Raw genomic sequence first — 15490 nt, 5'->3', positions numbered from 1 at the left:
TGTCACACACACGTTCCCTCCCAGCAGCACGCCCGGCTGTGTGTGTGTGTGTCTGTGTGTGTGTACGTGTGTGTGTCTGTGTGTGTGTACGTGTGTGTGTCTTTGTGTGTGTATGTGTGTGTCTGTGTGTGTGTCTGTGTGTGTCTGTGTGTGTGTCTGTGTGTGTGTCTGTGTGTGTCTGTGTGTGTGTACGTGTGTGTGTCTTTGTGTGTGTCTGTGTGTGTCTGTGTGTGTGTACGTGTGTGTGTCTTTGTGTGTGTATGTGTGTGTCTGTGTGTGTGTACGTGTGTGTGTACGTGTGTGTGTGTATGTTTGTGTATGTGTGTATGTGTGTCTGTGTTTGTGTGTCTGTGTACGTGTGTGTGTACGTGTGTGTGTACGTGTGTCTATGTGTGTGTATGTGTGTGTATGTGTGTGTACGTGTGTGTATGTGTGTGTATGTGTGTCAGTGTACGTGTGTGTGTACGTGTGTGTGTATGTTTGTGTATGTGTGTGTATGTGTGTGTATGTGTGTATGTGTGTGTGTTTTTTCGAGTGGGGAACGGTTTCTAAACGCGCACACGTGTTCACTTTTACCACACAGACATTCACACCACACACTTACACTCACACGCCACACACACCACACACACACACCACATACAAACCACACACACTCATATTCACACCACACACACACCACAGACACACCACACACACACCACACACACACACACACCACACACTCTCATTCACACCACACACACACCATACACCACACACACACACACCACACACACACCACACACACTTACACGCCACACACACCACACACACCACACACACACCACACACACACCACACACACTCACACACCACACACACACACCACACACACATTCACACCACACACACACCACACACACACCACACACACACTACACACACACACTACACACACACCACACACACACCACACATACACCACACACACACCACACACACACACCACACACCACACACACACCACACACACACCCACAAACTCACACACCACACACACCACACACACCCCACACACACTCACACACCACACACACACACCACACTCACACACCACACACACACCACACACCACACACACCACACACCACACACACCACACACACACCACACACACACTACACACCACACACACCACACACACCTCACACACACACCACACACACACACCCCACACACTACACACACACAACACACACACAACCCACACACACCACACACACACACACCACACACACCACACACACTACACACCACACACACCTTACACACACACCACACACACACACCCCACACACTACACACACACAACACACACACAACCCACACACACCACACACACACACACCACACACACCACACACACACTACACACCACACACACCACACACACCTCACACACACACCACACACACACACCCCACACACTACACACACACAACACACACACAACCCACACACACCACACACACACACCACACACACCACACACACACTACACACCACACACACCACACACACCTCACACACACACCACACACACCCCACACACTACACACACACAACACACACACAACCCACACACACCACACACACCACACACACCACACACACACTACACACCACACACACCACACACACCTCACACACACACCACACACACACACCCCACACACTACACACACACAACACACACACAACCCACACACACCACACACACCACACACACCACACACACCACACACACACACCACCCCACCCACCGCGACAGGTGTGAACTCAGCCTCCTAATCTCCGGGATCAAGGCTGGGTGGGTGACGTGGTTGGGTGACGTCTCAACTCGAAGGCGACTTGCTGCACGCCACAGATCGGTTATCTGGCCGCTTTACGACGACGTTTCGCCATTCAATGCGACTAAACGCATCTTTTTTTTTATTTCACCAGGTGTAAGCCCCCCCCTCCCCCCACACTGAGCTCTCTTGTTTTTAGAAGCGATCACCTGGATATCACGAATGATTGCTCAACGAAGTTGGCGACTTATCATGATGATCATCATCATCATCATCACGTGGAAATGTGTAGCAGCGATCTTGATTTGAAGCTTTCGTGACTGCAGGAATCCATACTCTGTGGTTCTTTCGGTAAAGTCACGGAGGTAGAAAATAAAATAAAAATATGAAATGCGTAGCAGCAGCCAAATAACTCGAAACGCCATGATGTCGATTCTAAATGGGAGAGAGAGACACGCACAGCAAACTCCAAATATGCAGCAGCAGGCGTCAGGGTCAGGATCTAACCCACGACCTCCTGTACACCAGGCGAGGTAGTTAACATCTCATAGCCAGTATTTGAACGGTCGCGTTTTGAGGCCATTCAAAATTGGCACTCGTGGTCACATTCACCACGGTGGTCACGGTGGTCACGGTGACATGGTGACACGGGGGCACAGAGACACGGGGACACAGAGACACGGAAACACGGAGACACGGGGACACAGAGACACGGGGACACGGGAACACAGAGACACGGTGACACAAGGACACAGAGACACGGGGACACGGTGACACTGGGACACGGGGACACGGTGACACAAGAACACAGAGACACAGAGACACAGAGACACGGTGACACGGGGACACGATGACACAGAGACACGGGGACACGGAGACACAAGGACACAGAGACACGGGTACACGGTGACACAGAGACACGGGGACACGGTTACACGGAGACACAAGGACACTGAGACACAGAGACACGGTGACACGGTGACACAAGAACACAGAGACACAGAGACACAGAGACACAGATACACGGAGACACGGGGACACGGTGACACAGAGACACGGGGACACGGAGACACAAGGACACAGAGACACAGAGACACAGAGACACAGAGACACGGAGACACGGGGACACGGTGACATGGTGACACAGAGACACAGGGACACGGAGACACCCGGAGACACTGAGACAAGGTGACACGGACACAGGGACCCGGAGACACGGAGACTCCCGGTATTAGCAGTGACACCGCGTGGCCTCGGTGCCGCCCGCGGTCGCGATGGGCCGAGAGAGGCGGAGGTCATCGTGGACCAAGCCGCGTCATCACTGACCTCGACTGACGCCCGCCGCGGCGGCGTTGACGTGCCGTGTGTGGCAACGTGGTGGTGTTGGTGGTGGTGGTGGTGGTCGTGGTGGTGGTGGTGGTCGTGGTGGTGTTGGTGGGGGTCGTGGTGGTGGTGGTGGTCGTGGTGGTGGTGGTAGTGGTGGTGGTCGTGGTGGTGGTGTTGGTGGTGGTAGTGGTGGTGGTGGTGGTCGTGGTGGTGGTGTTGGTGGTGTTGGTGGTGGTGTTGGTGGTGGTGGTAGTGGTGCACCGTTGTCGCAACGTGGCAGTGTTGGTGGTAGTGGTGGTAGCGCTCCGTGTGTGGCAATGTAGCGGTGGCGGTGTTGGTGGTGGTGCACCATTGTGGCAACGTGTCGGTGTTGGTGTTGGTGGTGGTGGCGGTGTTGGTGGTGGTGGCGGTGGTGTTGGTGGTGGTGTTGGTGGTGGTGTTGGTGGTGTTGGTGGTGTTGGTGGTGGTGTTGGTGGTGTTGGTGGTGGTGGTGGTGGTGGTGTTGGTGGTGGTGGTGGTGGTGTTGGTGGTGTTGGTGGTGGTGTTGGTGGTGTTGGTGGTGGTGGCGGTGGTGTTGGTGGTGGTGTTGGTGTTGGTGGTGTTGGTGGTGGTGGCGGTGGTGTTGGTGGCGGTGGTGTTGGTGGTGGTGTTGGTGGTGGTGGTGGTGTTGGTGGTGGTGGTGGTGTTGGTGGTGGTGTTGGTGGTGTTGGTGGTGTTGGTGGTGTTGGTGGTGGGTCACCGTTGTGGCAACGTGGCGGTGTTGGTGGTGGGTCACCGTTGTGGCAACGTGGCGGTGTTGGTGGTGGTGGTGGTGTTGGTGGTGGTGTTGGTGGTGTTGGTGGTGTTGGTGGTGGTGTTGGTGGTGTTGGTGGTGGTGGTGGTGTTGGTGGTGGTGTTGGTGGTGTTGGTGGTGTTGGTGGTGGGTCACCGTTGTGGCAACGTGGCGGTGTTGGTGGTGGTGTTGGTGGTGTTGGCGGTGATGGTGGTGGTGGTGGTGTTGGTGGTGGTGTTGGTGGTGTTGGTGGTGTTGGCGGTGATGGTGGTGGTGTTGGTGGTGGTGGTGGTGTTGGTGGTGGTGTTGGTGGTGTTGGTGGTGTTGGCGGTGATGGTGGTGGTGGTGGTGTTGGTGGTGGTGTTGGTGGTGGTGTTGGTGGTGTTGGTGGTGTTGGCGGTGATGGTGGTGGTGTTGGTGGTGGTGGTGGTGTTGGTGGTGGTGTTGGTGGTGTTGGTGGTGTTGGTGGTGGTGTTGGTGGTGTTGGTGGTGGCACCGGGGCCGTCCCAATTGTTGAACAAAGAGACGCCGCGTTGCCGCGATCCGTGGAGAGCCGTGGCGTTTTAAAAAGGCGCGGGGCTCTTTGTCCGCCCGACACGGCCATTGTGAACCTCTCGATGGACAAAGACAAACGCCCAGGACCCTGACATTAAACACGACCCAGGACGTCAACAGTACTGGCTCAGTGTCTCTGACACGACCATTGTGAACATCTCGATGGACAAAGACAGACACATAGGACCCTGACATTAAACACGACCCAGGACGTCAGCATTGCTGGATCTGTGTCTCTGACACGGCCATTGTGGGCCTTCTGAGAGAGATTCCCAGAGCCAGGGCTTGAACCCAGGGTCTCAATGCTACTGGGTGTCACAGTGTCGCTTATCTCACGTGGACACCCATACTATTACACACAGACTGAGTTGTAATGGAAGCGGGTTCTCAGGTGCAGTGAGTGCACGGTCTAAGCCACGGTCACCAATTACTGCACACGCAACAACAACAAAAATCCCTTGGTTCTTTCGGTTAAGTCACGTCTAAAGATAAAATAATAAATTAAATTAAATAATAGAATACGACGTTTCGATTGCAACACAAGCAATCATCATCAGGTATAATGAAATAGCGACATAAAATCTAACCAGAAAACTATAGACAGACATATTAGCAGACAGATATCACCAAGATACATAGCGGGAGCAACACAGGTAACAGAGAGGGGTGATTGGCTCTGTGGGGTGGCCTTAAATAGACAGAGGGGGGGCGGAGGCAGAGAGAAGGAAGGGGGGTTAGACGTCGTATTCTATTATTTAATTTAATTTATTATTTTATCTTTAGACGTGACTTAACCGAAAGAACCAAATAATAATTCCTGCAGTCACGAAAGTTCTAAAATTAAGATAGAACAAAAATCCCATAAAAAGCTAATTCAGTCGCGCAGTTCATTTGAGGAATTTCCAGCTTTTTGGGGGAATCGAGAAAGAAATTGCGGTTCAACAGAGGCGGGTCGGGAAGTGTGACCTTTGCTGTGTGGAGCAGAGGTCGCCTGAAGAAGTTTGTCATCTCGGCGGTAGCTCTGTGGTGTCCGCTCAGCGGGATTTTTTTTCTCCGAACGGATTTTTCGTTCGGGCGACGGCGACGACGATGACGACGACGCGAGCACAATTGGGAAGAGCAATTTGTGGAAAAGACCGTTCGTTTCTCGTTGGTATTTGGCATAAAAGCTCACGATGGCGAAGCTTACAGTGCCGAGAAAAAGTTTGTGAACGCCCTCAGGGTGTTCACATATTTGACATATTTCAAACCCAAAATGTGATTAGATCTTAATCTAAGTCCAAATAATGGATAACCCGATTAAACAAATGACACGAAAACATGATATACTCTATAAGAATAGGTTTGCCTCTTTCTGGTAAATAAAACAGTTGTGTTAAGATGTTAAAACAACAAACTGAAGGCTTTTGCAAGGCATCATGTTACTGCATTAACCATACATACTCGTGGTGAACATGCAAACACAAAACATGCTCTGGCAGGTTATGAATTGTCTATGAAACTGATTGGTCCACAACCAGACAGTTTGATGTGGACCAATGATGGAGCTGCTCACCCCGAGCTCTCAATGTCCTGATAATGCATTGTCCTTGTGCTGTTCGCCTTTTGGCATCCTCTGATCGAACCCCGTTTGAGACGAGGCTCTAAAGAAAGCTGTCTCTGGTGTGGACCAATCAGTTTCAAAGACAATCTCCATTAATATAAAAGGCAAAGTTGTGATTATGTGTGTGTCTGTTCAAAATGTTTAGCGTACTTCCCGACATGCAACAAACTGGAAATTTGCCATGTGGGTACTTCCAGACTGTACACCATGCAAAAGTTATAAAAAGACACTTTTTTGGGGGGGGGAGCTCAATAATGCAGATTTTTTTTGAACAGCAAGTGAGCTATGACGTCAGATCTGTCACGTGACCCGCGCATGTGGAAGCGTAACGCATCGTAGTGTCGTGGTCAGCGCGCCGCGCTACGAACCCGGTGACCCGAGTTCGATTCCCGCTCACGGCCAACATCGGTAACGATTATTTCAACCGGTCCTGGGCCTCCCCTAGGTCGACTCGGCCTCAAACGAGTAACTGGTGTGGTGTGTGAACATCGCCACTGGGGAGACAAAGGCGGCCGGGTGTGGTGAATCCAAGTCCCGGGCGAAGCCGGGTAGTAAGCTAGTGCATCACATAATTATTACCAGAGCATGTTTGTTTTGTTTGCATGTTCACCACAAGTATGTGTGGTTAACGCAGTAACAGGATTCCTTGCAAAAGGTTTCAGTTTGGTGTTTTAATATCTCAACACAACTGTTTTATTGCCAGAAAGGGTAAAAACCTGTTGTTATATTTTGATACTGGCCAGGGAGGTCCCCACACGATACTCTTTCAACATTTATTCATCGTCGCATTATTCTACATTCAATAACCAGGTGTGGAAAAGTGTGCGAACCTTTTAGATGCAGTAGCTGGTGAAATCACGCGAGCAGCAATGACTGCAGCTATGTGTTTCCTGTAACCCGTCGGTCAGTGCCTCTCTCACACATTGGATTTGAGGAATTTTAGCCCATTCCTCCTTACAGAACTCCTTCAAATCGGTGATGAGGGTTGCCTTGCATGGACAGCTTTCCACAACATTTCGATGGGGTTTAGGTGCCGAATTTGACCAGGCCATTGCAAAACGCGGACTTTCTTGTTCTGCAGCCATTCTTTTGTTGATCTGTTTCGTATGTTTATGATCATTGGCTTTCCGCAAGACCCACTTTCGGTTCAGCTTCAGCTCACAGACGGACGGACAGCCTGACATTCTCCTCTCGAATCTTCTGATACAATGCAGAATTCGTGGTTGTGTCAATGATCGTGAGCCATCCAGGTCCTGCGGCAACCCCAAACCATCGCATTCCCACCACCACCACTACCACCCACACCACCCCCACTCTCACCACCACCACCACTACCACCCACACCACCCCCACTCTCACCACCACCACCACCACTACCACCCACACCACCCCCACTCTCACCACCCCCACCACCACCACCGCCACCACCACTACCACCCACACCACCCCCACTCTCACCACCCCCACTCTCACCACCCCCACCACCACGACCACCACCGCCACCACCACTACCACCCACACCACCCCCACTCTCACCACCCCCACTTTCACCACCCCCACTCTCACCACCCCCACTCTCACCATCCCCACCACCACCACCGCCACCACCACTACCACCCACACCACCCCCACTCTCACCACCCCCACTCTCACCACCCCCACTCTCACCACCCCCACCACCACCACCGCCGCCACCACCCCCACTCTCACCACCCCCACTCTCACCACCCCCACTCTCACCACCACCACCACCACCACTACCACCCACACCACCCCCACTCTCACCACCCCCACTCTCACCACCCCCACCACCACCGCCGCCACCACCACCACGCTTGACGCTTGGGACGAGGTTCTTCTGTTCGAAAGCAGTCTTTGGTTTTTCGCTAAACGTGGCGTTTCTCATTTGACTCGTCGGTCCAGGGAGCATTGTTCCAGAAGTCTTGTGGATCATCAGTGTGCTATTTGGCGAACTTCAGATGGGCAGCAATGTTGTTTTTGGAGAGCGGTGGTGTTCTCCTTGCTTATCCTTCCATGAACACCGCTCTTGTTCAGTATTTTGCAGACAGTTGAGTCATGCACGTTCACATTGGCCACGGTGAGAGGGACCTGCAGATCCTTGGATGTTTCTCTGGGGTTCTTTGCGACTTCCTTGACGATTTTCCGGTTTGTTCTCGGAGAGAATTGGGTAGGACGACCGCTTCTGGGTTGAGTGACTGTGGTCTGGAGCTTTCTCTACTTGTAGACTATTTGTCTGAAAGTGGATTGGTGGAGCCCCAAATTGTTAGAAGTGGTTTTTTAACCCTTGCACGACTTGTTTCCACACGCACCTGTATGGTGAAGACCAAACTCACGAACTTTCTCTGATCTTTATATAGGGTGGGGCCTCCCAAACTCACCTCTGAAGATCTCCCTAATTATTTAAACACCCGATTCTAATTGTTTCCTTAATTGAGCTCATTAAACCGAGGGGTTCCCTTACTCTGTGACATTACCCTGAACCTCGATTACTCGTTGTTTGTTGAATCCATTCATCATTTTATTTCAAAAGGACACGGAATTGGCGAACATAAACCCGATTGGATATTTAAGAAAAGGCCAGGGTTTTCGATTCAAGAAGGCTATCGTGTTCTTGGTTCTTTCGGTAAAGTCACGTAGAAGGGAAGTAATAAAATAATACAAATAAAACATAATAAAATAATTCTCACTATTCTCATTATCTTATTACTTCCCTTCGACGTGACTTTACCGAAAGAACCAAGAAGATGAATCCCTGCAGTCACGAAAGCTTTAAATCGAAATTTAAGGCTATCGTGGTTAAAAAAAAACCCGATGGGATTCCCATCGTCATCATTGACGAGGGGGGGGGGGAGATTCACACACACTTTTTCTCGGCACTGTAGAATGTTGGCGTGTAGATTTGCAAACAATTTCTTTTCAAAACCGCACTGCCACCAGCGCCACCACCACACCCACCACTCCGGCCACGCCCAGTGGTCGCGCTCCAGGGCAGCTGCCGTCTCTGTGCGGTTCGCGAAAATAAAAAATGGCGGGGTGGGTCGTGCTTTATTGATTGTTTACTTCACTAAACTACTTTCACCTCCAGTGAAAGTGTGCAGCGAGTCTTAACGCGTGCGTGTATAATGGGTGTATGTGTGTTCATGTGCGTGTGTGTGTGTTTGTAATGTGTGTGTGATGCGTGTGTGTTTTGTAATGTGTGTATGTTCATGTGTTTGTAATGTGTGTATAATGCGTGTATGTGTGTTCATGTGCGTGTGTGTTTTGTAATGTGTGTATGTTCATGTTTGTAATGTGTGTGTGATGGGTGTATGTGTGTTCATGTGCGTGTGTGTGTGTAATATGTGTATGTTCACGTGTTTGTAATGTGTGTGTGATGCGTGTATGTGTGTTCATGTGTGTGTGTTTGTAATGTGTGTATGTTCACGTGTTTGTAATGTGTGTGATGCGTGTGTGTGTGTTCATGTGTGTGTATGTTCATGTGTTTGTAATGTGTGTGTGATGTGTGATGCGTGTATGTGTGTTCATGTGCGTGTGTGTTTTGTAAGATGTGTATGTTCATGTGTTTGTAATGTGTGTGTGATGCGTGTATGTGTGTTCATGTGTGTGTGTTTGTAATGTATGTTCATGTGTTTGCAATGTGTGTGATGCGTGTGTGTGTGTTCATGTGTTTGTAATGTGTGTGTGATGCGTGTACGTGTGTTCATGTGCGTGTGTGTTTTGTAAGGTGTGTATGTTCATGTGTTTGTAATGTGTGTGATGTGTGTACGTGTGTTCATGTGCGTGTGTGTTCATGCGCGTGTGTGTGTTGTAATATGTGTATGTTCATGTGTTTGTAATGTGTGTGTGATGCGTGTATGTGTGTTCATGTGCGTGTGTGTGTCAAGGGGAGCGGTAATGTAGCGGTTAGCGCGCTGCGCTATGAACCCGGTGACCCGAGTTCGATTCCCACTCACGGCGAACAACCAGTGACGATTATCTGAACCGGTCCTGGGCCTCCCCTAGGTCGACTCAGCCTTAAATAAGTACCTGGTGCGGTGTATGTCTTTGTTGCATGTGTTTGAGCGGACGGTGTTGTAGCGGTTAGCGCGCTGCGCTACGAATCCGACGACCCGAGTTCGATTCCCGCTCACGGCCAACAGCAGTGGCTATTATCTGAACCGGTCATTTTTCTATTTGACCTCCAGGCATGAGTGTAGTTATTTCACCGAAATATTCATTAATTCCCTCTGTGTGGGTCTCTGTGTGGGTCTCTGTGTGGGTCTCTGTGTGAGTCTATGGGTCTCTGTGTGAGTATGTGAGTCTGCGGGTCTCTGTGTGAGTATATGGGTCTATGTGTGGGTCTGTGGGTCTCTGTGTGAGTCTATGGGTCTCTGTGTGAGTCCGCAAGTCTGTGAGTCTATGGGTCTCTGTGTGAGTATATGGGTCTCTGTGTGAGTATATGGGTCTATGTGTGGGTCTATGGGTCTCTGTGCGAGTCTATGGGTCTCTGTGTGAGTCCGCAAGTCTGTGAGACTATGGGTCTCTGTGATGAGCTTATGGGTTTGTGTGAGTCTATGGGTCTCTGTGTGAGTCAATGTGTCTGTGTGAGTCTATGGGTCTCTGTTAGTCTATGGGTCTCTGTGTGAGTCTATGTGCGTGTTTGTATGTTGAACTTCTTTCACACCGTACATAACCAATTGTGCTAATCAGAGGTGCGGGAGGGGGGGGCAGCAAGCTAAACACAACAACAAGCTAAACACAACAACAACAAACCAAACACAACAACAACAACAAGCAGGTATAAAGAAATTGGCTCGTCGCTCGTGACAATGATTTAAAAATGCATCGCTCCACCGGCTTCCCAACATTGGAAGAGAGAGCGTTCCAGACGGCCTCGTGGGTTTTGCTCTCTCACGTACCAGCGGCGGTGCTCAAGTCGCGAACACATTGGCACGCTGCGTTCGCGTCGCGAACATTCCTCATTGGCTGCGTCGGGGCGGTGGTAGGGGGTCTGTGACGCACATTTAGACGATTTAACCCAAGGGGCTAAAAAAAACACATTTATCTTGCAACGATTAACACAATATTCTCCACAACGCCGCTGACGAGCATTGCGTCATTAACTTCTTCTTCTGTTTCTTCTTCTTGCAGGCAAGAAGGGGACCACGAAACAGTCCAACGTCAACCTGCAGGACGACGATGGGTGAGTGGGCTCCGCCGTTTCGTCCTCCGTCGCCGTGGGCACAGCGTGACAGCGCCGTGAGAAACCCCTCCACCGTCTGACGCGAACTCCTCCAGCGATGATTCATGCAGCCACCGCGGCCTGGCGCCCCGGGCTCATTTGCGGATGCCGGCAGTTCGGATCCCAACGGCCGCCCCGGTTATTACCGCGCTATCTGGTCATTTTTTAAAAGTTCGATTTAAAGCTTTCGTGACTGCAGGGATTCATCTTCTTGGTTCTTTCGGTAAAGTCACGTAGAAGGGAAGTAATAAAATAATAAAAATAAAACATAATAAATTAATTAAATTTCGATTTAAAGCTTTCGTGACTGCAGGGATTCATCTTCTTGGTTCTTTCGGTAAAGTCACGTAGAATGGAAGTAATAAAATAATAAAAATAAAACATAATAAAATAATTCTCACGACGTTTCGGCCACAACGCAAGCAGCCGTCCTCAGGTGAAATCAGACTCTGTCTCCTCGACAGACCTGGTTTCACCTGAGGACGGCTGCTTGCGTTGTGGCCGAAACGTCGTGAGAATTATTTTATTATGTTTTATCTGGTTATTACCACACTATCTGGTCATTACCACGCTATCTGGTTATTACCGCGCTATCCGGCGACGACCGAGGCATCGTTGAACTGCTTGGCGTGAGCGCTTGCCCATGAAGGCGGCGGTCGGTGTCACCACAAGGAATGTGTCCACGTCGGTCCGTGGCCTGCCGTGGAAAATTAATCACGAATCAGATCTTCGGCTGCGGGGGGCGGGGCGGGATAATATAACAACATAATCCGATTATTTCCCTATTAAATAACGATACGCAAAAAAAGCATCGATGGCACGCGACGCTGCTGAACGCTCAACAACGTGGCCAAACAAATGAAATACGCCGAAATCTCAGCTCCGTTGATCTGGGCCGTGCTAGGAATGCACTCAGGAATGGTGACGGTCGTCATCTTGACATGCAAAGCACGCAGGGAATCCCGTTGCGTTGTTTCAGACAGCTTGTTGCGTGTAGCCGTCAGAAATGTGATAGGGCGGCGCTGAAAGTCAACGTGAAGCCTTTATCTGTCATTTAGTTACAATTTTGATCGTGTGCTGATTGTTGATCTCCCCGTACCTCATGTTGCCCTGACTTCGGGGCTACCCTCTATCACAACAACAACCACAACAACCCAATGTGTCCTAACTTCTGGGGCCACCCTGTACCACATCAACAACAACAACCGCAACAACTGCAACAACCACAACAACAACAACAACGCTATGTGTCCTGACTTCTGGACCCACCCTGTATCACATCAACCACAACAACCACAACCGCAACAACAACAACAACCACAACAACCACAACAACGCAGTGTGCCCTGCCTTGTGGGCTGTTTGTTGTCGTTGCAGGATGTCCCTGCTGCACCACGCCTGCCTCGGCGGCAGCGCGGACGTCGTCACCGCGCTACTGGACGGACACTGCACCGTGGACATCAGTGACAGCAAAGGTAAAGGTGCGGGCAAGGGCGTGGGGGCGGTGGCGGTGGAGGTCAGAGGGCCGTGACCCGGCACCTGGGTTCGACTCCAGGTTCAGTGGGGCCCAAGATGCTCGCTTATTCATCCGTTCACGGAACGTGTCTGCGTGCGGGTTCGGCGTTGGGATGGCCACCCGAGTTCGATTCCCGATCGCCGGTCAATAACAGTGGCGGGCAAACTCTTTGGGTTTTATCGGTAAAATCATGTAGGGTGAAAACGAAATAAAAAATGAAAACATCGAAATTAAATCACGACGTTTCGAAAGCAACACAAGCCTCCGTCATCGGGTGGAACTGCTCCAGCAAAATTACTGTAGCGAATAAAGAGAGATATGAGAGACGCGTGATTATATAGGGCAAGAGGGGGGGGGGGGTTCTCAACCGGTCCTGGGCCTCCCCTAGGTCGACTCAGCCTCAAAATTAGTACCTGGTGCGGTGCGTAAACATCGCCGTGCCGGCCTTCATAGGTGCCGCTGCTGCTGCTGCTGACAGCACTTGCCCCAACAGTGTGTGGAGGCTACACGGGGGCTCTTTGTGTGCGTGCGTGTGTCAGGGCTGCGGCCCTTGCACTACGCGGCGTGGCAGGGCAGCGGCGACACGCTGCGGGCGCTGCTGAAGGCCGCCTCCTCAGTGAACCTCGCCTCGCACGAGCAGCGCACTCCGCTACACCTCGCCTGCCAGCACGGGCACCACCTCGCAGTGAGCGGCGCGCGCACGCACACGCACACACGCAGACACACACACGCAGACACACATACACGCACGCACACGCACACACGCAGACACGCACACGCACACACACGCACACACGCCGCACACACACGTAGACACACACATACACGCAGACACACACACGCACGCACACACACACATGCGCACACGTGCACGTAGACACACACACAGACACACAGACACACACACGTAGACACACACACACACGTAGACACACACACGCAGACACACACGCACGCACACACACGCGCACGCATGTACACGCGCACACACGCACACGCACACACGCACACACACACGCACACACACACACACGCAGACACACACACACGCACGCACACACACACGTGCACACGTGCACACACACACATGCACACACGCGCACACGCGCACACGCACACACGCATGTACACACACGTACACGCACGTACACGCACACACACGCAGACACGCACACATGCACACATGCACACGTACATACACGCACACACGCATGTACACGCACGCACACACGTGCACACACGCTAATCCACACGCTCGTACAATCACATTGCACACGTGGGCACACACGCACCCACACAAAAAAAAAAACAAAGATCCCCCGTATAACCTTAACAGACTGTTGGGGCAAGTGCTGTTAGCGAGCACCTATGAAGGCCAGCATGACACACACACCCCCACACACACACACACACCCGGGCGCGTGACCCGGTGACCTCCCTGCCTCCCTCCCGTCCGTCCCGTGCCAGGCGGAGGTCCTCCTGCAGCACGGGGCCGAGCCGTGCGTCCGCGACGCCACCGGCAAGACGGCGCTCTCGCTCGCCTGCGAGTTCGGCAGACTCCAGGTGGGGTGGCGGTCGGCAGAGCTCGCAAACGGGTTTTGATTCCTTACCCCCCGTACCCGTACCCGGCCGCACCAGGGTCGCAAACGGGTACCCGTACCCGGCCGCACCCGTACCCTACCCGTACCCGGCCGCGTACCCGATTGCGACCTCTGGGATGAAGCCATGTTGCAGGCGCGGGTGGGTTGATTCTAGGAACTTGAATTGTGAGAAGAGACAAGACGTTGGGAAATGAGTGACAAACGGTGACTCACCAGTGACTCACGGCCTACCCGTACCCGGCCGCACCAGGGTCGCAAACCGTACCCGGCCGGGTACGGGTAGCCGGATATCGGGTAGGGTACGGGTATCGGGTAGGGTACAGGTATCGGGTAGGGTACGGGTATCGGGTAGGGTACGGGTATCGGGTAGGGTACGGGTATCGGGTAGGGTACGGGTATCGGGTAGGGTACGGGTATCGGGTAGGGTACGGGTATCGGGTAGGGTACGGGTATCGGGTAGGGTATGGGTATCGGGTAGGGTATGGGTATCGGGTAGGGTACGGGTATCGGGTAGGGTACGGGTATCGGGTAGGGTACGGGTATCGGGTAGGGTACGGGTATCGGGTAGGGTACGGGTATCGGGTACCCGGTTGCGACCTCTGGGTGTCGGTCGGCACGCTCGTGCACGCACTCTGGCGCACGTACTCTGGCACGCGTACTCTGGCACGCGTACTCTGGCACGCGTACTCTGGCACGCGTACTCTGGCACGCGTACTCTGGCACGCGTACTCTGGCACGCGTACTCTGGCACGCGTACTCTGGCACGCGTACTCTGGCACGCGTACTCTGGCACGCGTACTCTGGCACGCGTACTCTGGCACGCGTACTCTGGCACGCGTACTCTGGCACGCGTACTCTGGCACGCGTACTCTGGCACGCGTACTCTGGCACGTGTGCGGGGGGTGGGGGGGGGGAGGGGTACGTGCGGCGGTACACGTGCGAGTGTGCGTGCAGAGTTCGTGAAGAGTTCACGGAAGTACACACGAGTATACGCGGGAGCACACGCAGGAGTACGCGCGCGTATCCTGATAATAGTGGTGTGT

General features: G+C 52.3%; 2 protein-coding genes across 2 annotated transcripts in view; both read left to right on the top strand.

Moving 5' to 3' along the window:
- Window positions 1–15490, top strand: part of TBC1D24 (TBC1 domain family member 24) — a 525632-nt gene that overhangs the window by 117749 nt on the left and 392393 nt on the right. The window lies entirely within an intron of this gene.
- Window positions 1–15490, top strand: part of LOC144950518 (uncharacterized) — a 63753-nt gene that overhangs the window by 6251 nt on the left and 42012 nt on the right. The window contains exons 2-5 of the mRNA XM_078880656.1: window positions 11240–11291; window positions 12708–12805; window positions 13386–13531; window positions 14314–14409. Of these exons, the coding sequence (XP_078736782.1) occupies window positions 11240–11291; window positions 12708–12805; window positions 13386–13531; window positions 14314–14409 (392 nt within the window). The remainder of the gene's footprint in view (window positions 1–11239; window positions 11292–12707; window positions 12806–13385; window positions 13532–14313; window positions 14410–15490) is intronic.

Source organism: Lampetra fluviatilis, chromosome 58 (genome assembly GCF_964198595.1).
Source record: "Lampetra fluviatilis chromosome 58, kcLamFluv1.1, whole genome shotgun sequence".
Taxonomy (NCBI): Eukaryota; Metazoa; Chordata; class Hyperoartia; order Petromyzontiformes; family Petromyzontidae; genus Lampetra; species Lampetra fluviatilis.
The sequence above is the reverse complement of the archived record's forward strand: the minus strand, read 5'-3'. Positions and strand labels throughout refer to the sequence as shown.